The 22,287-nt window shown below is 50.2% G+C and overlaps 1 protein-coding gene across 1 annotated transcript in view; it reads left to right on the top strand.

Moving 5' to 3' along the window:
- The first annotated feature begins 821 nt into the window (after positions 1 to 821).
- LOC147096632 (latent-transforming growth factor beta-binding protein 4-like) overlaps positions 822 to 22,287 on the top strand; it is a 103,105-nt gene continuing 81,639 nt past the window's right edge. The window contains 1 exon segment of the mRNA XM_085973178.1: positions 822 to 1,338. Coding sequence (XP_085829304.1) covers positions 1,113 to 1,338 — 226 coding nt within the window. The 5' untranslated portion in view covers positions 822 to 1,112.

The raw sequence follows: 22,287 nt of genomic DNA, 5'->3' as shown, positions 1-22,287 counted from the left end.
CACCCCACCCCACCCCTCCCCTCCTCTCCTCTCCTCCCCTCCTCTCCCCTCCCCCTCCTCTCCCCTCCCCCTCCTCTCCCCCCCCCCTCCTCTCCCCTCCCCCTCCTCTCCCCTCCCCCTCCTCTCCCCTCCCCCTCCTCTCCCCTCCCCCTCCTCTCCCCTTCTCTCCCCTCCCCTTCTCTCCCCTCCCCCTCCCTCCCCTTCTCTCCCCTCCCTCCCCTTCTCTCCCCTCCCCCTCCCTCCCCTTCTCTCCCCTCCCCCTCCCTCCCCTTCTCTCCCTTCCCCCTCCCTCCCCTCCCCCTCCCTCCCTCCCTCTCCCCCTCCCTCCCTCTCCCCCTCCCTCCCTCTCCCCCTCCCTCCCCCTCCCCTCTCTCCCCCCCTCTCTCCCCCTCCCCCCTCTCTCCCCCTCCCCTCTCTCTCCCCCTCCCCTCTCTCTCCCCCTCCCCTCTCTCTCTCCCCCTCCCCTCTCTCTCTCTCCCCCTCCCCTCTCTCTCTCTCCCCCTCCCCTCTCTCTCTCTCCCCCTCCCCTCTCTCTCTCCCCCTCCCCTCTCTCTCTCCCCCTCCCCTCCTCTCTCCCCCTCCCCTCCTCTCTCCCCCTCCCCTCTTCTCTCCCCCTCCCCTCCTCTCCCTTCCCCCTCAGTCCTCTCCTCCCCCTCCCTCCTCTCCCCCTCCTTCCTCTCCTCTCCTCCTCTCGTCCCCTCCCCACCGTGTGGTGTCTAGTTCTGTGTTATGTATTTTGGCCTGGAACCAGCACCTTTCAGATAAAGCTGGACTATATCTCACCTCGCAAAACAGCATTTACTTTCACAATAAAACCTGATATTAATTTTCGAACGGTTGCCTTCTGCCAGTCGCTAGTTGTGAGTTTTTATGCCGTGCAGTGTATCTGGGAAAGACCTTTACTGGGTTAACTCAGAGGCTGCGATGTCTGTTACCCCTCATAAAGTGCATGTTTGGATTGTTGCCCAGTGTATACTCAATATGCTGCATTCAATTAAACTCCCATACAAAGGATCACAAACCCTGTGGAGATTTTAAGATATTCTTTGCGTTAGCTTGCGCTTCAGTTTCCTCCCTGGACTGGCCAGGGGTCTGAACCTTCAGGGACCCCAATGGATTCCGAGCTGCTTCTTGCGCTTTGGTGTTGCGCGCTGCTCGTGTCGCCAGCATCTAATCAAATCGCCGAAGTTGGGAAGATCAAGGTTCTCTTCACCCCTACGGTCTGTAAGCTGAAGTGTGAGGCTGGACACTGCGAGAACCGCTGTAAAAAGGGCAACATAACAACGGTTTACAGCGACAGTAGCCCTTCCGACACAGCCAAGACTGGATTCCGAGTGTGTGAGTAACTGAAAACCTATTTGAAACGGGAGGAGGGAAAGGGAGTTTTACGAAGCTTTCCCGAGCTCAGTGGGCTTCTCGATGTAATTTGCTCCATGTGGCTGGGCAGATGGGACCGTGCGATTTGATTTATTTTACAGATGAGAGAAAAAAAATGTTTCCATTGTAGCTTGTGTGGAAGAATATTTTTTTCTGTGTTTCATTCCAGATCCTGTCCCTTTCTCTCCCCCACTCCCACTTCTTCTAAGCTGAGCTGTAATTTAAAACTTATTAGAGGTTTTGCAAAGTCCTTTTTCAGAACAGGCGGGAGGGAGTCTTCTCTCTGCACCTCTGCAGCACTAACACTAAGGATCAGTAAAACATGGGGTGACGACTACAGACCAGCCTTTTACAGACCTGTTGAAATAATCAGTAATTTGTTCCTATAAGCAACTGATGTAATTTTCTCTGACTCTCCGCATTTAGTAGAAACTCACTGGGATCAGACCCAGGATTCTGAACGTCTTACTTAAGGTGTTGCCGGGGACACAGAGTGTATCGGGCACTTTAGGACTCAACTAGTGATTTGTTCGGTCTCCTGTTGACATTGTCTCCGCTCTTTTCGGTTTAGGAAATGTCTTTCTTTTAAGGTGGCGAGAGAGGGAAGGAAGTGCGATTAATGCAAAGTAATTTCCCCCCAATCGACAATTAAGAAACCAGTTTAACTCTTGTTCTACATCTCCTGTTGAGCTTCCACGTTAATCAGCGGCTCCCGTAGTGACAGCATGCAGTTGTGTTTCTTCTCTGCTTGGTGGCTGGGCATGGCGGTGTTGGTGCTGCCTTGATACATTTGTGTGTCATGGTGATATTGCGGCTTAAAGCCCGTTTAATGTTTGTGAATGTGGCGCATTGCACAGTGCGTAGCCGATATTATTCCGGGCTACAGTGGGCACCTTGGGCGGTGATGCCCTTTTAAAAAGCGTATAAACAGTTTATACTTTTTAAAAACAATGATTATTGAGATGAAGGATTGAGCAGGCTCCAGCCTCTCCCAGTGGGAATGTTTCTGACGCACACTTGGCCAATCGTTCAGCAAACTGGAGCAATGAGTCCATGGGGGGAGAGATTGTTTACAGAATGAGAATAGCTAAAAGGGCTGTGCCTGGAGCTTGTGGTTAGCAGCACATTAGCAGGGCAGTGCGGAGGAGCGAGTTTCACTCCGTCTAACCTGTGTCCGACCTGACCTGGGAGCACAATCCTGTCACCGGCTATAAACATTTATTTGCTTCACATCCCAGAGCTCTCGCCTAACACGCAGAAAGCGACCCACAATGAGGAGGGAGCTGATGGAAATTGCCTGTGTAAAGGTGTAACACTGTAATTGCACATTCCCCCAGTGGCAAGAGGGGGTAATTGCAGCGTGACAAGTTTACATGGAGAGTTCCCAATATGAGTGTGGATATAGAAAGTTATAACAGAAAAACAAAAATAAGGATTCAATCTATGACTTTAGAATGGGAATTGAATTACATCAGCACTCCCTGCTCCAACTATCCCCCAAACTCTAACCCCACCCGATTCACTGAAGGCTGAACTTGATTTTAACTCCGTGGACAGGGACGCAGGAGATTGACGGTGTTTCTTAAATCTGTCAATCAAATTTTCCTGTAAAGGTGAAAAGCGAAAGATTTAACCCAGTAATTCCATCTAATTTTTCATCAGGGTCTTGGGGGGGAAAACAGATTGTATTCGCATCATGCCTGCTCATTGACCCTGGGTTCACCCCATTGACCCCGGGTTCACCCCATTGACCCCGGGTTCACCCGCTCATTGACTCCGGGTTCACCTGCTCGTTGACCCCGGGTTCACCTGCTCGTTGACCCCGGGTTCACCTCATTGACCCCGGGTTCACCTGCTCATTGACCCCGGGTTTACCTCATTGACCCCGGGTTTACCTCATTGACCCCGGGTCCACCTGCTCATTGACCCCGGGTCCACCTGCTCATTGACCCCGGGTCCACCTGCTCATTGACCCCGGGTCCACCTGCTCATTGACCCCGGGTCCACCTGCTCATTGACCCCGGGTCCACCTGCTCATTGACCCCGGGTCCACCTGCTCATTGACCCCGGGTCCACCTGCTCATTGACCCCGGGTCCACCTGCTCATTGACCCCGGGTCCACCTGCTCATTGACCCCGGGTCCACCTGCTCATTGACCCCGGGTCCACCTGCTCATTGACCCCGGGTCCACCTGCTCATTGACCCCGGGTCCACCTGCTCATTGACCCCGGGTCCACCTGCTCATTGACCCCGGGTCCACCTGCTCATTGACCCCGGGTCCACCTGCTCATTGACCCCGGGTCCACCTGCTCATTGACCCCGGGTCCACCTGCTCAATGACCCCGGGTCCACCTGCGCATTGACCCCGGGTCCACCTGCGCATTGACCCCGGGTTCACCTGCTCATTGACCCCGGGGTCGGTACCTGCCGTGATTGAGTTGTGAAGAGGACTCCAGGCGTTCGATGGTTTTTCCGTGCACTGGTGCCGGCGATGAAGTTGATGTGCTCACACATCTTAGGTTGCATTGTGCTGCTCACTGTGCCATTTTTCTGGAGTTCACTCAGGAGTGAGAGTGAGTTATCTTGCTCCTCTCAGTCACTGGCTGAATGTCAAAAACTCCCCAAATTAGTTTTTCACTCCCCAAAATCTGTCAGTTGAACTCAAACTGAGGATATGAACACGAAAAGGAGGTGCAGTGGTCCCAAAGGAACTAACCCAGGTCATAAAGGACAAAGCATAGCAGGAAAGAGGAGACAGGACGAAGGGTTGACAGACAGGGAGAGGCACATAAGAACATAAGAAATAGGAGCAGGAGTAGGCCAATCGGCCCCTCGAGCCTGCTCCACCATTCAATAAGATCATGGCTGATCTGATTCTAACCGCCAATCCACTATCACAGAACCATCTCCTGAATCTAACAGAATTAGACACACGAAATAGGAGCAGGATCAGGCTACACGGCCCCTGGGCCCGCTCCGCAACCCACAGGGCCATGACCGATCTGAACCTAGACTCATGTCCAAATTCCTGCCCGCTCCCCATAACCCTTAATTCCCTTTACTTCTAGGAAACTGTCTATTTCTGTTTTAAATTTATGTAATGATGTAGCTTCTACAGCTTTTTGGGGCAGCATATTCCATGGACCTACCACCCTCTGAGTGAAGTAGTTCCTCCTCATCTCAGTTTTGAAAGAGCAGCCCCTTATTCCAAGACTATGCACCCTAGTTCTAGTTTCACCCATCATCGGGAGCATCTTCCCTGCATCCACCCGATCCAACCCCTTCACAATCTTATATGTTTCAATAAGATCGCCTCTCATTCTTCTGAACTCCAATGAGTAGAGTCCCAATCTACTCAACCTCTCCTCATATGTCCATCCCCTCATCCCCGGGATTAACCGAGTGAACCTTCTTTGTACTGACTCGAGAGCAAGTATGTCTTTTCTTAAGTATGGACACCAAAACTGTACGCAGTATTCCAGGTGCGGTCTCACCAATACCTTGTACAACTGAAGCAATACCTCCCTATTTTTATATTCTATTCCCCTAGCAATGAAAGCCAACATTCCATTGGCCTTCTTAATCACTTGCTGCACCTGCATACTAACCTTTTGAGTTTCGTGCACCAGGACCCCCAGATCCCTTTGTACTTCAGTACTTTCCAGTTTCTTGCCATTAAGATAATAACTTGCTCTACGATTTTTCCTGCCAAAGTGCATAACCTCACACTTTCCAGTATTGTATTCCATCTGCCAAATCTCTGCCCACTTACTTAGCCTGTCGATGTCCCCTTGCAGGTTTTTTATGTCCTCCTCACTCACTACTTTCCCTCCCATCTTAGTATCATCTGCAAACTTTGATATGTTACACTCGGTCCCCTCCTCCAAATCGTTAATATAGATTGTAAAGAGTTGGGGACCCAGCACTGACCCCTGCGGAACACCACTAGTTACTGATTGCCAGTCTGAGAATGAACCATTTATCCCAACTCTCTGCCTTCTGTTAGATAGCCAATCCTCTATCCATGCCAGAATATTACCCCCAATCCCGTGATTTTTTATCTTAAGCAATAATCTTTTGTGTGGCACCTTGTCAAATGCCTTTTGGAAGTCTAAATACACTACGTCCACTGGTTCCCCTTTATCCACCCTATATGTTACTTCCTCAAAGAAGTCCAGCAAATTTGTCAAACATGACTTCCCCTTCATAAAACCATGCTGACTTTGTCCTATTAAATTATGATTATCCAAATGTCCTGTTACTGTCTCCTTAATAATGGACTTTGTGTTCGATACTAACTCTGCCTCACGCGTCTGGCAGTGGAATTGTCCATTTGGATAAATCTGTCTCCTTAAACAGGTTATTTCCCTTTCCTAAATTACAACAGTGACTACATTTCAAAAAGTACTTCACTGGCTGTAAAGCACTTTGGGACGTCCGGTGGTTGTGAAAGGCGCTGTATAAATGCAAGTCTTTCAAGTCTTTATTTTTCATTGCTAATTTTCTTCACTCCTGAAAGTGCTGGGTTGCTGCGCACTGGGCACTCTTTCAGCACCTTAGCCAAATGGCCATATCTCATTTGTGAGCCTGGAGGTTGAGTATAGCAGGTGATGATTTGACTGTTGAGAGGACATTACAACTGAGTCCGATCCTGTCCTTGCCCAGCCTCTGTCCAAGAGCAATCAGCAGCCAGTTTGCCCTCCCAAGCCCATTGGCAATGAAGCCAGTTAGAGTTCCACTTCCGAGCTGTAACCAGTGAACTCGGCACAGCCTGGGATTGACCTGAGACATTCCTGGGCCTCACTCAATGATAAACTCTCTGAGCTATGCGGGGAGTCTCAGAATCTTTCCTACAGGTTGTGTTGGGGTGGAGGGGACGAGGGAAATGTTGCTGTGCACCTGCAATGTGAAAATGACTTCAGGTTGATGACCGCACTTGAGGTCTAAAGGTATCTGGGTCATGTGGTCTGTGACAGCTTAATCAGAGGAGCAGGTATTTAGCATCTTCCCCAGTGATTCCAGGAACCATTCCATGGCTATTTTCAACTTTTCTGACACAAAGCACTTCATGTCAAGGTTGCCCCTGTGTTCACAATAAGTAGCCAGCGCTTAATTCAATCAGGTTAGTGTTGGTCAAAGAATCTGCCCTCAATAGAGCCTGTTGCTGACACAGAAACGACCCCTGGCTATATCCCAGTGTTTAGTAAGGTCAGATCCAGCACCCCCTGAGCTACACTTCCACCTCCTGCCCCATCTGTTCTATCCACTCTAAGTCTGTCGGGAAGCCTGGCTCTGCTATTCTATGGCTGAGTTATTGCTCCCCGCGTCCTTCTAAATCTTCAATCCCAATGAAGCTTTTTATCATCCAGCATGCCTGCGTTTAAAAGTAAATTGAAAATATTGGTTTGCAGTTGGATTGTGAGTAGGCCGGTGGTGCAGATTAATCCGAGGCGTATATTGACTCTTCCAGAGATACTCCCTGTCGCCCACACCCTGTGAGTGTTGGGTGAGGGCAGGATTGAGTTGTCCTGTGATGTTCCCTCTCCCACCATTGAATACTCTGCCAGCGCTGGAAGAATGGCTGCATGAGTGAGGTACCAGCCAGGCCCTTTAGAACAGCTGGCAGCCGTGGCTCAGTGGGCAGCACTCTCGCCTCTAAGTCAGAAGGTCATGGGTTCAAGCCCCACTCCAGAGGCCTGAGCAGAGAGTCTAGGCTGACACATCCAGTGCAGTGCTGAGGGAGTGCTGCACTGTCGGAGGTGCAGTACTGAGGGAGTGCTGCACTGTCGGAGGTGCAGTACTGAGGGAGTGCTGCATTGTCGGAGGTGCAGTACTGAGGGAGTGCTGCATTGTCGGAGGTGCAGTACTGAGGGAATGCTGCACTGTCGGAGGTGCAGTACTGAGGGAGTGCTGCATTGTCGGAGGTGCAGTACTGAGGGAGTGCTGCATTGTCGGAGGTGCAGTACTGAGGGAATGCTGCATTGTCGGAGGTGCAGTACTGAGGGAGTGCTGCATTGTCGGAGGTGCAGTACTGAGGGAATGCTGCATTGTCGGAGGTGCAGTACTGAGGGAGTGCTGCATTGTCAGAGGTGCAGTACTGAGGGAGTGCTGCATTGTCGGAGGTGCAGTACTGAGGGAGTGCTGCATTGTCGGAGGTGCAGTACTGAGGGAATGCTGCACTGTCGGAGTTGCAGTACTGAGGGAGTGCTGCATTGTCGGAGGTGCAGTACTGAGGGAATGCTGCATTGTCGGAGGTGCCATCTTTCAGATGAGACATTAAACCGAGGTCCCGTCTGCTCTCTCAGGTGGACGCAATAGCTCCCATGACACTTTTCGAAGAAAAGCAGGGGAGTTCTCCCCCGTGTCGTGAGAGGCGCTATATAAATGCAAGTTCGTTCATTCTTTCATCAGCAGAGAAGGGACATTGTGTGGTCAGTGGTAAAGGGTCTGCATGGCCGAGGCTTCATCACACTCTGATCTAGCTGTGTTCAGGCAAACATCAATTAACCCAGCTGATTTAAAGTCTGTGTACATACAATCAAGTTGTATTCCTTTTTAGTACATCAATGCCTAAGTATTGAAAGCCTTCCTGAAGTGAATGTCATGGCCAGCTGCCCCTTGCTGGTCCCAGGGCTCGCTCCTGGACAGCCTCTTTAATCTGTTCCCCAGAAAAATAAGAAATTGTGGTTGGACAAGGGTTAGAATTTAAATATACCTTGGGTTTAAAAGGCCTATTTGCAGCACACAGCCCTGATTCAATTTCCTGCAATTAATCACAATTTAATGCATTCTTCCCAAATTACAATGCTCCACATTCAAACCGCACCAGGTACACAAAATAAGAAACCTCCCGAATCTCACCTAACAAACCGCACAAGTTCTAAAACCTGCAGCAAGTAGATTGAGAGTGGTCAGACCTCACAAAGTATGGCCCCCGCCCTGCTGATGATCAAGGAGTTCCCCCTCCTCTTTAAAACACAGAAAGAGCCCATTGTTCCTGGGTCCGTGCTGCCACGCTACAGCTCTTTCCAATTCCATTTCCATGCTCTTTTATATTCTTCCTTTTCAAACACTTATCCAATTCCCTTTAAAATTATATCTCGATAACCCGTTGTGGTAAAGCATTTTCTGTGTGAACATATTCTAACTTCCACTTTGTTCTTGCAGTGATAAGCCTCAGTCTGTTTCCCTTCTTAACCAATCAGTGAAAGTCATCTTTCACAATCAACCCTCAGAGAAACTCGCGTAATTCTGAAAACTTCTATTAGACGACCCCTTAACCCTCAGTTCTTCAAGCTTGCCTTCATAATTATAACTTCCCATCCCTGGTATTATTTGCAGTAATTATTTGGCTTTCAACACTGACTTCAGATGCTTTTCACTTGTTCATTGTGGTGTAGAGTTCAAACATAGCCTGACAGGTTAAAAATGAGGCAGTTGGGAACTAGAATGGAAGTCTCCAGAAACATTTTTATGCAAATGATCATAAATTATGGACCAAGCTATCAGAACAGGCACATCACAGGTTAGATACAGAGTAAAGCTCCCTCTACACTGTCCCGTCAAACACTCCCAGGGCAGGTACAGCACGGGTTAGATACAGAGTAAAGCTCCCTCTACACTGTCCTATCAAACACTCCCAGGGCAGGTACAGCACGGGTTAGATACAGAGTAAAGCTCCCTCTACACTGTCCTATCAAACACTCCCAGGGCAGGTACAGCACGGGTTAGATACAGAGTAAAGCTCCCTCTACACTGTCCTATCAAACACTCCCAGGGCAGGTACAGCACGGGTTAGATACAGAGTAAAGCTCCCTCTACACTGTCCTATCAAACACTCCCAGGGCAGGTACAGCACGGGTTAGATACAGAGTAAAGCTCCCTCTACACTGTCCCATCAAACACTCCCAGGGCAGGTACAGCACGGGTTAGATACAGAGTAAAGCTCCCTCTACACTGTCCCATCAAACACTCCCAGGGCAGGTACAGCACGGGTTAGATACAGAGTAAAGTTCCCTCTACATTGTCCCGTCAAACACTCCCAGGGCAGGTACAGCACGGGTTAGATACAGAGTAAAGCTCCCTCTACACTGTCCCATCAAACACTCCCAGGGCAGGTACAGCACGGGTTAGATACAGAGTAAAGCTCCCTCTACACTGTCCCATCAAACACTCCCAGGGCAGGAACAGCACGGGTTAGATACAGAGTAAAGCTCCCCTCGACACTGTCCCATCAAACACTCCCAGGGCAGGTACAGCACGGGTTAGATACAGAGTAAAGCTCCCTCTACACTGTCCCATCAAACACTCCCAGGGCAGGTACAGCACGGGTTAGATACAGAGTAAAGCTCCCTCTACACTGTCCCATCAAACACTCCCAGGGCAGGTACAGCACGCGTTAGATACAGAGTAAAGCTCCCTCTACACTGTCCCATCAAACACTCCCAGGGCAGGTGCAGCAAGGGGTTAGATACAGAGTAAAGCTCCCTCTACACTGTCCCATCAAACACTCCCAGGGCAGGTGCAGCACGGGGTTAGATACAGAGTAAAGCTCCCTCTACACTGTCCCATCAAACACTCCCAGGGCAGGTACAGCACGGGTTAGATACAGAGTAAAGCTCCCTCTACACTGTCCCATCAAACACTCCCAGGGCAGGTACAGCACGGGTTAGATACAGAGTAAAGCTCCCTCTTCACTGTCCCATCAAACACTCCCAGGGCAGGTACAGCACGGGTTAGATACAGAGTAAAGCTCCCACTACACTGTCCCGTCAAACACTCCCAGGGCAGGTACAGCACGGGTTAGATACAGAGTAAACCTCACTCTACACTGTCCCATCAAACACTCCCAGGGCAGATACAGCATGGGTTAGACACACAGTAAAGCTCCCTCTACACTGTCCCATCAAACACTCCCAGGGCAGGTACAGCATGGGTTAGATACAGAGTAAAGCTCCCTCTACACTGTCCCATCAAACAATCCAGGCAGGTACAGCACGGTTTAGATATAGAGTAAAGCTCCCTCGACACTGTCCCATCAAACACTCCCAGGGCAGGTACAGCATGGGTTAGATACAGAGTAAAGCTCCCTCTACACTGTCCCATCAAACACTCCCAGGGCAGGTACAGCACGGGTTAGATACAGAGTAAAGCTCCCTCTACACTGTCCCATCAAACACTCCCAGGGCAGGTACAGCACGGGTTAGATACAGAGTAAAGCTCCCTCTACACTGTCCCATCAAACACTCCCAGGGCAGGTACAGCACGGGTTAGATACAGAGTAAAGCTCCCTCTTCACTGTCCCATCAAACACTCCCAGGGCAGGTACAGCACGGGTTAGACACACAGTAAAGCTCCCTCTACACTGTCCCATCAAACACTCCCAGGGCAGGTACAGCATGGGTTAGATACAGAGTAAAGCTCCCTCTACACTGTCCCATCAAACACTCCCAGGACAGGTACAGCACGGGTTAGACACACAGTAAAGCTCCCTCTACACTGTCCCACCAAACACTCCCAGGACAGGTACAGCATGGGTTAGATACAGAGTAAAGCTCCCTCTACACTGTCCCATCAAACACTCCCAGGGCAGGTACAGCGCGGGTTAGATACAGAGTAAAGCTCCCTCTACACTGTCCCATCAAACACTCCCAGGGCAGGTACAGCGCGGGTTAGATACAGAGTAAAGCTCCCTCTGCACTGTCCCGTCAAACACTCCCAGGGCAGCTACAGCACGGGTTAGATACAGAGTAAAGTTCCCTCTACATTGTCCCGTCAAACACTCCCAGGGCAGGTGCAGCACGGGGTTAGATACAGAGTAAAGCTCCCTCTACACTGTCCCATCAAACAATCCAGGCAGGTACAGCACGGTTTAGATATAGAGTAAAGCTCCCTCTACACTGTCCCATCAAACACTCCCAGGGCAGGTACAGCATGGGTTAGATACAGAGTAAAGCTCCCTCTACACTGTCCCATCAAACACTCCCAGGGCAGGTACAGCACGGGTTAGATACAGAGTAAAGCTCCCTCTACACTGTCCCATCAAACACTCCCAGGGCAGGTACAGCACGGGTTAGATACAGAGTAAAGCTCCCTCTGCACTGTCCCATCAAACACTCCCAGGGCAGGTGCAGCACGCGTTAGATACAGAGTAAAGCTCCCTCTACACTGTCCCATCAAACACTCCCAGGGCAGGTACAGCACGGGTTAAATACAGAGTAAAGCTCCCTCTACACTGTCCCATCAAACACTCCCAGGGCAGGTACAGCACGGGTTAGATGCAGAGTAAAGCTCCCTCTTCACTGTCCCATCAAACACTCCCAGGGCAGGTACAGCACGGGTTAGATACAGAGTAAAGCTCCCACTACACTGTCCCGTCAAACACTCCCAGGGCAGGTACAGCACGGGTTAGATACAGAGTAAACCTCACTCTACACTGTCCCATCAAACACTCCCAGGGCAGATACAGCATGGGTTAGACACACAGTAAAGCTCCCTCAACACTGTCCCATCAAACACTCCCAGGGCAGGTACAGCATGGGTTAGATACAGAGTAAAGCTCCCTCTACACTGTCCCATCAAACACTCCCAGGGCAGGTACAGCACGGGTTAGATACAGAGTAAAGCTCCCTCTACACTGTCCCATCAAACACTCCCAGGGCAGGTACAGCGCGGGTTAGATACAGAGTAAAGCTCCCTCTACACTGTCCCATCAAACACTCCCAGGGCAGGTACAGCGCGGGTTAGATACAGAGTAAAGCTCCCTCTGCACTGTCCCATCAAACACTCCCAGGGCAGGTACAGCACGGGTTAGATACAGAGTAAAGTTCCCTCTACATTGTCCCGTCAAACACTCCCAGGGCAGGTACAGCACGGGTTAGATACAGAGTAAAGCTCCCTCTACACTGTCCCATCAAACACTCCCAGGGCAGGTACAGCACGGGTTAGATACAGAGTAAAGCTCCCTCTACACTGTCCCATGAAACACTCCCAGGGCAGGAACAGCACGGGTTAGATACAGAGTAAAGCTCCCCTCTACACTGTCCCATCAAACACTCCCAGGGCAGGTACAGCACGGGTTAGATACAGAGTAAAGCTCCCTCTACACTGTCCCATCAAACACTCCCAGGGCAGGTACAGCACGGGTTAGATACAGAGTAAAGCTCCCTCTACACTGTCCCATCAAACACTCCCAGGGCAGGTACAGCACGCGTTAGATACAGAGTAAAGCTCCCTCTACACTGTCCCATCAAACACTCCCAGGGCAGGTGCAGCACGGGGTTAGATACAGAGTAAAGCTCCCTCTACACTGCCCCATCAAACAATCCAGGCAGGTACAGCACGGTTTAGATATAGAGTAAAGCTCCCTCTACACTGTCCCATCAAACACTCCCAGGGCAGGTACAGCATGGGTTAGATACAGAGTAAAGCTCCCTCTACACTGTCCCATCAAACACTCCCAGTGCAGGTGCAGCACGCGTTAGATACAGAGTAAAGCTCCCTCTACACTGTCCCATCAAACACTCCCAGGGCAGGTACAGCACGGGTTAAATACAGAGTAAAGCTCCCTCTACACTGTCCCATCAAACACTCCCAGGGCAGGTACAGCACGGGTTAGATACAGAGTAAAGCTCCCACTACACTGTCCCGTCAAACACTCCCAGGGCAGGTACAGCACGGGTTAGATACAGAGTAAACCTCACTCTACACTGTCCCATCAAACACTCCCAGGGCAGATACAGCATGGGTTAGACACACAGTAAAGCTCCCTCTACACTGTCCCATCAAACACTCCCAGGGCAGGTACAGCATGGGTTAGATACAGAGTAAAGCTCCCTCTACACTGTCCCATCAAACACTCCCAGGGCAGGTACAGCACGGGTTAGACACACAGTAAAGCTCCCTCTACACTGTCCCATCAAACACTCCCAGGACAGGTACAGCATGGGTTAGATACAGAGTAAAGCTCCCTCTACACTGTCCCAGCAAACACTCCCAGGGCAGGAACAGCACGGGTTAGATACAGAGTCAAGCTCCCTCTGCACTGTCCCATCAAACACTCCCAGGGCAGGTACAGCACGGGTTAGATACAGAGTAAAGCTCCCTCTACACTGTCCCATCAAACACTCCCAGGGCAGGTACAGCACGGGTTAGATACAGAGTAAAGCTCCCTCTGCACTGTCCCATCAAACACTCACAGGGCAGGTACAGCACGCGTTAGATACAGAGTAAAGCTCCCTCTACACTGTCCCATCAAACACTCCCAGGGCAGGTACAGCATGGGTTAGATACAGAGTAAAGCTCCCTCTACACTGTCCCATCAAACACTCCCAGGGCAGGTACAGCACGGGTTAGATACAGAGTAAAGCTCCCTCTACACTGTCCCATCAAACACTCCCAGGGCAGGTGCAGCAAGGGGTTAGATACAGAGTAAAGCTCCCTCTACACTGTCCCATCAAACACTCCCAGGGCAGGTGCAGCACGGGGTTAGATACAGAGTAAAGCTCCCTCTACACTGTCCCATTAAACAATCCAGGCAGGTACAGCACGGTTTAGATATAGAGTAAAGCTCCCTCTACACTGTCCCATCAAACACTCCCAGGGCAGGTACAGCATGGGTTAGATACAGAGTAAAGCTCCCTCTACACTGTCCCATCAAACACTCCCAGGGCAGGTACAGCACGGGTTAGATATAGAGTAAAGCTCCCTCTACACTGTCCCATCAAACACTCCCAGGGCAGGTATAGCACGGGTTAGATACAGAGTAAAGCTCCCTCTACACTGTCCCATCAAACACTCCCAGGGCAGGTACAGCACGGGTTAGATACAGAGTAAAGCTCCCTCTACACTGTCCCATCAAACACTCCCAGGGCAGGTACAGCACGGGTTAGATACAGAGTAAAGCTCCCTCTTCACTGTCCCATCAAACACTCCCAGGGCAGGTACAGCACGGGTTAGACACACAGTAAAGCTCCCTCTACACTGTCCCATCAAACACTCCCAGGGCAGGTACAGCATGGGTTAGATACAGAGTAAAGCTCCCTCTACACTGTCCCATCAAACACTCCCAGGGCAGGTACAGCACGGGTTAGACACACAGTAAAGCTCCCTCTACACTGTCCCATCAAACACTCCCAGGACAGGTACAGCATGGGTTAGATACAGAGTAAAGCTCCCTCTACACTGTCCCAGCAAACACTCCCAGGGGAGGAACAGCACGGGTTAGATACAGAGTAAAGCTCCCTCTGCACTGTCCCATCAAACACTCACAGGGCAGGTACAGCACGGGTTAGATACAGAGTAAAGCTCCCTCTACACTGTCCCATCAAACACTCCCAGGGCAGGTACAGGGCGGGTTAGATACAGAGTAAAGCTCCCTCTACACTGTCCCATCAAACACTCCCAGGGCAGGTACAGCACGGGTTAGATACAGAGTAAAGCTCCCTCTGCACTGTCCCATCAAACACTCACAGGGCAGGTACAGCACGCGTTAGATACAGAGTAAAGCTCCCTCTACACTGTCCCATCAAACACTCCCAGGGCAGGTACAGCATGGGTTAGATACAGAGTAAAGCTCCCTCTACACTGTCCCATCAAACACTCCCAGGGCAGGTACAGCACGGGTTAGATACAGAGTAAAGCTCCCTCTACACTGTCCCATCAAACACTCCCAGGGCAGGTGCAGCAAGGGGTTAGATACAGAGTAAAGCTCCCTCTACACTGTCCCATCAAACACTCCCAGGGCAGGTGCAGCACGGGGTTAGATACAGAGTAAAGCTCCCTCTACACTGTCCCATTAAACAATCCAGGCAGGTACAGCACGGTTTAGATATAGAGTAAAGCTCCCTCTACACTGTCCCATCAAACACTCCCAGGGCAGGTACAGCATGGGTTAGATACAGAGTAAAGCTCCCTCTACACTGTCCCATCAAACACTCCCAGGGCAGGTACAGCACGGGTTAGATATAGAGTAAAGCTCCCTCTACACTGTCCCATCAAACACTCCCAGGGCAGGTATAGCACGGGTTAGATACAGAGTAAAGCTCCCTCTACACTGTCCCATCAAACACTCCCAGGGCAGGTACAGCACGGGTTAGATACAGAGTAAAGCTCCCTCTACACTGTCCCATCAAACACTCCCAGGGCAGGTACAGCACGGGTTAGATACAGAGTAAAGCTCCCTCTTCACTGTCCCATCAAACACTCCCAGGGCAGGTACAGCACGGGTTAGACACACAGTAAAGCTCCCTCTACACTGTCCCATCAAACACTCCCAGGGCAGGTACAGCATGGGTTAGATACAGAGTAAAGCTCCCTCTACACTGTCCCATCAAACACTCCCAGGGCAGGTACAGCACGGGTTAGACACACAGTAAAGCTCCCTCTACACTGTCCCATCAAACACTCCCAGGACAGGTACAGCATGGGTTAGATACAGAGTAAAGCTCCCTCTACACTGTCCCAGCAAACACTCCCAGGGGAGGAACAGCACGGGTTAGATACAGAGTAAAGCTCCCTCTGCACTGTCCCATCAAACACTCACAGGGCAGGTACAGCACGGGTTAGATACAGAGTAAAGCTCCCTCTACACTGTCCCATCAAACACTCCCAGGGCAGGTACAGGGCGGGTTAGATACAGAGTAAAGCTCCCTCTACACTGTCCCATCAAACACTCCCAGGGCAGGTACAGCGCGGGTTAGATACAGAGTAAAGCTCCCTCTGCACTGTCCCATCAAACACTCCCAGGGCAGGTACAGCACGCGTTAGATACAGAGTAAAGCTCCCTCTACACTGTCCCATCAAACACTCCCAGGGCAGGTACAGCACGCGTTAGATACAGAGTAAAGCTCCCTCTACACTGTCCCATCAAACACTCCCAGGGCAGGTACAGCACGGGCTAGATACAGAGTAAAGCTCCCTTTACACTGTCCCGTCAAACACTCCCAGGGCAGGTACAGCACGGGTTAGATACAGAGTAAAGCTCCCTCTACACTGTCCCGTCAAACACTCCCAGGGCAGGTACAGCACGGGTTAGATACAGAGTAAAGCTCCCTCTGCACTGTCCCATCAAACACTCCCAGGGCAGGTACAGCACGGGTTAGATACAGAGTAAAGCTCCCTCTGCACTGTCCCATCAAACACTCACAGGGCAGGTACAGCACGCGTTAGATACAGAGTAAAGCTCCCTCTACACTGTCCCATCAAACACTCCCAGGGCAGGTACAGCACGGGTTAGATACAGAGTAAAGCTCCCTCTACACTGTCCCATCAAACACTCCCAGGGCAGGTACAGCACGGGTTAGATACAGAGTAAAGCTCCCTCTTCACTGTCCCATCAAACACTCCCAGGGCAGGTACAGCACGGGTTAGACACACAGTAAAGCTCCCTCTACACTGTCCCATCAAACACTCCCAGGGCAGGTACAGCATGGGTTAGATACAGAGTAAAGCTCCCTCTACACTGTCCCATCAAACACTCCCAGGGCAGGTACAGCACGGGTTAGACACACAGTAAAGCTCCCTCTACACTGTCCCATCAAACACTCCCAGGACAGGTACAGCATGGGTTAGATACAGAGTAAAGCTCCCTCTACACTGTCCCATCAAACACTCCCAGGGCAGGTACAGCATGGGTTAGATACAGAGTAAAGCTCCCTCTGCACTGTCCCATCAAACACTCCCAGGGCAGGTACAGCACGGGTTAGATACAGAGTAAAGCTCCCTCTACACTGTCCCATCAAACACTCCCAGGGCAGGTGCAGCAAGGGGTTAGATACAGAGTAAAGCTCCCTCTGCACTGTCCCATCAAACACTCCCAGGGCAGGTGCAGCACGGGGTTAGATACAGAGTAAAGCTCCCTCTACACTGTCCCATCAAACAATCCAGGCAGGTACAGCACGGTTTAGATATAGAGTAAAGCTCCCTCTACACTGTCCCATCAAACACTCCCAGGGCAGGTACAGCATGGGTTAGATACAGAGTAAAGCTCCCTCTACACTGTCCCATCAAACACTCCCAGGGCAGGTACAGCACGGGTTAGATATAGAGTAAAGCTCCCTCTACACTGTCCCATCAAACACTCCCAGGGCAGGTACAGCACGGGTTAGATACAGAGTAAAGCTCCCTCTACACTGTCCCATCAAACACTCCCAGGGCAGGTACAGCACGGGTTAGATACAGAGTAAAGCTCCCTCTACACTGTCCCATCAAACACTCCCAGGGCAGGTACAGCACGGGTTAGATACAGAGTAAAGCTCCCTCTTCACTGTCCCATCAAACACTCCCAGGGCAGGTACAGCACGGGTTAGACACACAGTAAAGCTCCCTCTGCACTGTCCCATCAAACACTCCCAGGGCAGGTACAGCATGGGTTAGATACAGAGTAAAGCTCCCTCTACACTGTCCCATCAAACACTCCCAGGGCAGGTACAGCACGGGTTAGACACACAGTAAAGCTCCCTCTACACTGTGCCATCAAACACTCCCAGGACAGGTACAGCACGGGTTAGACACACAGTAAAGCTCCCTCTACACTGTCCCATCAAACACTCCCAGGACAGGTACAGCATGGGTTAGATACAGAGTAAAGCTCCCTCTACACTGTCCCATCAAACACTCCCAGGGCAGGTACATCACAGGTTAGATACAGAGTAAAGCTCCCTCTACACTGTTGAGACCGGGGTCCCCAGGGCTGCCAATATCTGTTGCCATTCCCTCATGTTGTAATAGTGGAGCGCACTGTCCCCTGCCCCATCCTCCTGCCTCAGCCCCACCCTCAGAATGGCACACCCCTACTTCACTGGTCCCACATTCTTCCATTTCTCACACCTGCCATCTTGCGGCTTTACTAAAGGAGTTTGCAAATTTAGTGCCACTTTGCCGTTGAGTTGGGGGCAGTTTTGAGCTGTGAGCCCACTCAGAGCTGGATTGGGACTGCCTGAACTGGATGCGAGTGATTTTTGTGTTGGTGCAGGTCTCAGTTTGAGGTGAGTGCCACGTACAGAGATGCAAGTTGTTTTGCGTGTGACTGACTGAGTTATTACCTTCTCACTGTTGCCCTGTTTTGTATCAGTCGCCCCTCGCTACATATTAAATATATATCTGTCCATGTGTAATATAGAATTCAAAAATCACCGTGTGACTTTTCCCTCTCGTAATCTCTGCAGCATCTGTTAAATATCAGCCACCCTGTGGAGTCTCCTCGATTCAAACTGCAGAAATTCTGTATGCTCCCCCCGCCCCCGCATCATCCTGTGCACTGCACTGGGTCTCTTCACCTCCTCTCACCTGTGGGACCCAAGTTCAAACCCAGTTCAGGCAGTAAGCGGAAGGAAAGTGGTTATTGGTCAAAGTTTTCCCTGAGTATTTGTATTTGTATTAATATTTGCTATTTTTCTTATTTGTTTTGGGATGTGGGCAGGCAACGCTGGCAGGGCCACATTTACCACCCGTCCCTACTTCCCTGTGAGCTTTCAGAGTCAACCACAGTGTGACTAGGCCAGATCGGGTAGGACTGGGGTATTGGGATATCGGGCAGCGGGTATTGGGATATCGGGCAGCGGGTACTGGGGTATCGGTACAGGGTATTGGGATATCGGGCAGCTGGATATCGGTATTGGGATATTAGGCAGCGGGTATTGGGATATCGGGCAGTGGGTACTGGGGTGTCGGGCTATTGGGGTATAGTGCATTGGGATATCGGGTATCGGTATAGGGTATTGGGATATCGGGTATTGGGGCATCCATATTGGGATATCTGGCAGCTGGGTATTGGGGTATCGGTATTGGGCAGCTGGGTATCGGTATCGAGTGTTGGGGTATTGTGGTTGTTGATGGGATGTTGGCCAAGACATGGAGAGCTGCCTGGTAGTCTTCAAATTGTGCTAAGGGATCTCTAACGTCCACCTGAACCACTGGAACGGACAGATCATGGTCTTGCCTTAATGCCCCATGCAGGGAAATCAGCATAGATTAGGTAAAATCTCTGGTCTGTCCCTCAAAGTAATTCAGAGAAGTCCAGCTTACTGCTCCACAGCGCTCTCACTTACTGCTCTATACACAGGTGCAGGTTTTTGCGTAGCTTGCTAGAAACTGTAATCTAAGTAGGTTTTATTATGTCCGTGTATAATTGAGACACGGACTGCAGGAGTTGATTATAACAAGTCTTTACTGAATGGAGACAACCTGGAAACTGAAACTACAGAAGCCTGCTAGGGCCTTTTATACAGGGGTGGTCACTGCCGGTACTGCAGTCTGAGACCAGTTATTCCCTTAAAGGTACATACACAACAATTCCTCCCCTTTTAGATAAACAGTACATAACATTCATTTAACAACTAAATAATAACTAATTACAATTACAGTTGCTAGATACATTGGTTGAAGTTAAGCAATTATAAGTTCAGTCTTTGAGGAGGCTTCCTGATTCTGTCTGGATAACGCCTCTTTGGGGTATCAGGTTTTTCTGGCAAGGTTGAGTCGGGATCAATGTCGTCGTTTGGTTCGTCTGCTTCCAATATCACCGATTCTGCGGTAGATGCAATTGGTACTTCGGTTTCATCGCCAGGTGTATCAGATCATGGTGTGGAGTTGACGTTTTCCAGTGACTAGAATCTGGTCAGCATGGCGTCTTACAATGCTCTCTTCAACGTCCACGGTATACATTAGAGGTCCTTGCCGTGTACAGATCGTTCCTGGCTGCCATTTCTCTGTGCGGTAGTCCCGGGCCAAAACTGGTTGACCTATCTTAAAACTCCTGGTCGGCCTTTCATTCATATTCTGAAACTGCCTGTTCTCCACATCTCTTCTGACGTTTGGCTTAACCAAATCCAAGCGTCATCGTAGTCTTCAATTGAAGAACATCATGGCTGGAGTTTGGTTGGTAACCGCATGTGTCGCATTCCGGTCGGCAAACAAGAAGTTATCCACCTTGTGTTGTAGGGGTATATCTTCATTCCACATTGCCTTGATAGCCTTCTTGAATGTTTGAACAAACCTCTCGGCCAATCCATTAGTGGCTGGATGATATGGGGCGGATGTGTAATGCTTAACACCATTGTTCTTTAAGAACCTCCGGAACTCTTCAGACACAAACTGTGGTCCATTGTCAGAGCAAATCTGTTCAGGCAGCCCATTCCTGGCGAATATGGTTCGTAAGACTGTGATAGTTTTTTCTGTGGTGGTTGAGGACATTTTTATTACTTCTGGCCACTTTGAATGTGCATCCACCGCAATTAAAAACATTGAGTCCATAAAGGGACCAGCAAAATCAATGTGCACCCTTTGCCATGGAGATGAGGGCCGCTCCCATGGATGTAGAGGGGCTTGTGGTGGGGCGTTTTGGACCTTCTGGCATCCTGTACAGCTCTTGGTCATCTCTTCGATTTCTCTATCGATTCCCGGCCACCACAGAAACGCTCTGGCTAAGTTCTTCATTTTTACCCCTCCCAGATGACCCTCATGAAGCTCATTGAGCACTCTATCCTTCAATTTGGGTGGAATTACTACTCTGGATCCACACATCAAGGTTCCTCTGCACACTGACAGCTGTTCTCTTCTCGGCGAGAATGCTGGCAGCAGTGGTTCGCCATGTGCTGGCCATCCCTTCACCATTAAATCATAGACCCAGGAGAGTGTCGGGTCATTTCGTGTTTCCTTTTCTATGTTTGCATTCGTCACAGGGAGACATTCGACTATAGTCGAGTGGAATAACTCCACTGGATCCACTGCCAGTTCTTCTTCCACCGTCGGCAACGGTAGGCGCGACAATCCATCAGCATTCCCATGCTGTTTAGTTCCTTTGTACTCGATGTCATATTGGTGTGCCCCTAGGAAAAGGGACCACCTCTGTAGCCGTTGCGCCGTCATTATCGGTACGCCCTTCTGAGGGTTGAAAATGGAGACGAGAGGTTGATGATCAGTTAGTAGAGTAAATTTCTGACCGTGCAGGTAGTGATTGAACTTCTTCACCGCTCACACCAGGCTGAGGGCCTCTCTGTCAATCTGGGCGTAGTTACACTCGGCTGAAGTTAACGAGCGTGACGCAAAAGCTATCGGCCTCTCTGAACCATCAAGGAATTTATGTGACAGTACCGCCCCAATGCCGTAGGGAGACGCATCACACGCCAGTCTTATTGGTAGTGATGGGTTGTAGTGAGCCAATACTTCTCTTGAAGTGATTAGGTCCTTACTCTTCTGAAAGGCCCGCTTACATTCATCGCTCCATTTCCATGCTACTCCCGTTCGTAGTAGGGCGTTCAGTGGGTGCAGAATTGTGGACAAAAACTTATGGTAGTAATTCACCAATCCGAGGAATTACCTCAGTTGTGACACATTTTCAGGCGCTGGAGCCTTAACTACTGCTTCAATTTTGTCAGGGGACTTATGCAACCCCTCTTCATCAATCACGTGGCCACAATACGATATCTGTTTCTTAAAAAACTCGCACTTGGGACGATTGGCTCGTAGCCCATGTTCACGTAGTCTAGTGAGCACCTGCTCTAGGTTGGCAAGGTGTTCACTGTCATCTTCACCTGTCACTAGGATGTCGTCCAAGTAACACTGAGTCCCCGGAATCCCTTGCAGGACTTGTTCCATCGCACTTTGCCATATCGCCGGAGCTGATGCTACTCCGAAAACCAGTCGATTATACTGGTAAAGACCTTTGTGAGTGTTTATAGTGAGATACTTCCTAGAGGATTCTTCAACCTCCATCTGCAAATATGCTTGTGCTAGGTCAATTTTTGTAAAACGCTTCCCTTCAGATAGTGAGGCGAAGATATCTTCTATCCGTGGAAGAGGATATTGTATTGTGTGAAGGATTGGGTTCACAGTCACCTTGAAGTCCCCACAGATGCGAACCTTCCTTGGCTCCTCAGACTTATTATTTAACGTTGTCTTCATGACCAGAAC

This window comes from Somniosus microcephalus, chromosome 34 (genome assembly GCF_052327205.1).
Source record: "Somniosus microcephalus isolate GS21.2 chromosome 34, FLI_Smic_1.0, whole genome shotgun sequence".
NCBI classification, from domain to species: Eukaryota; Metazoa; Chordata; class Chondrichthyes; order Squaliformes; family Somniosidae; genus Somniosus; species Somniosus microcephalus.
The sequence above is the reverse complement of the archived record's forward strand: the minus strand, read 5'-3'. Positions and strand labels throughout refer to the sequence as shown.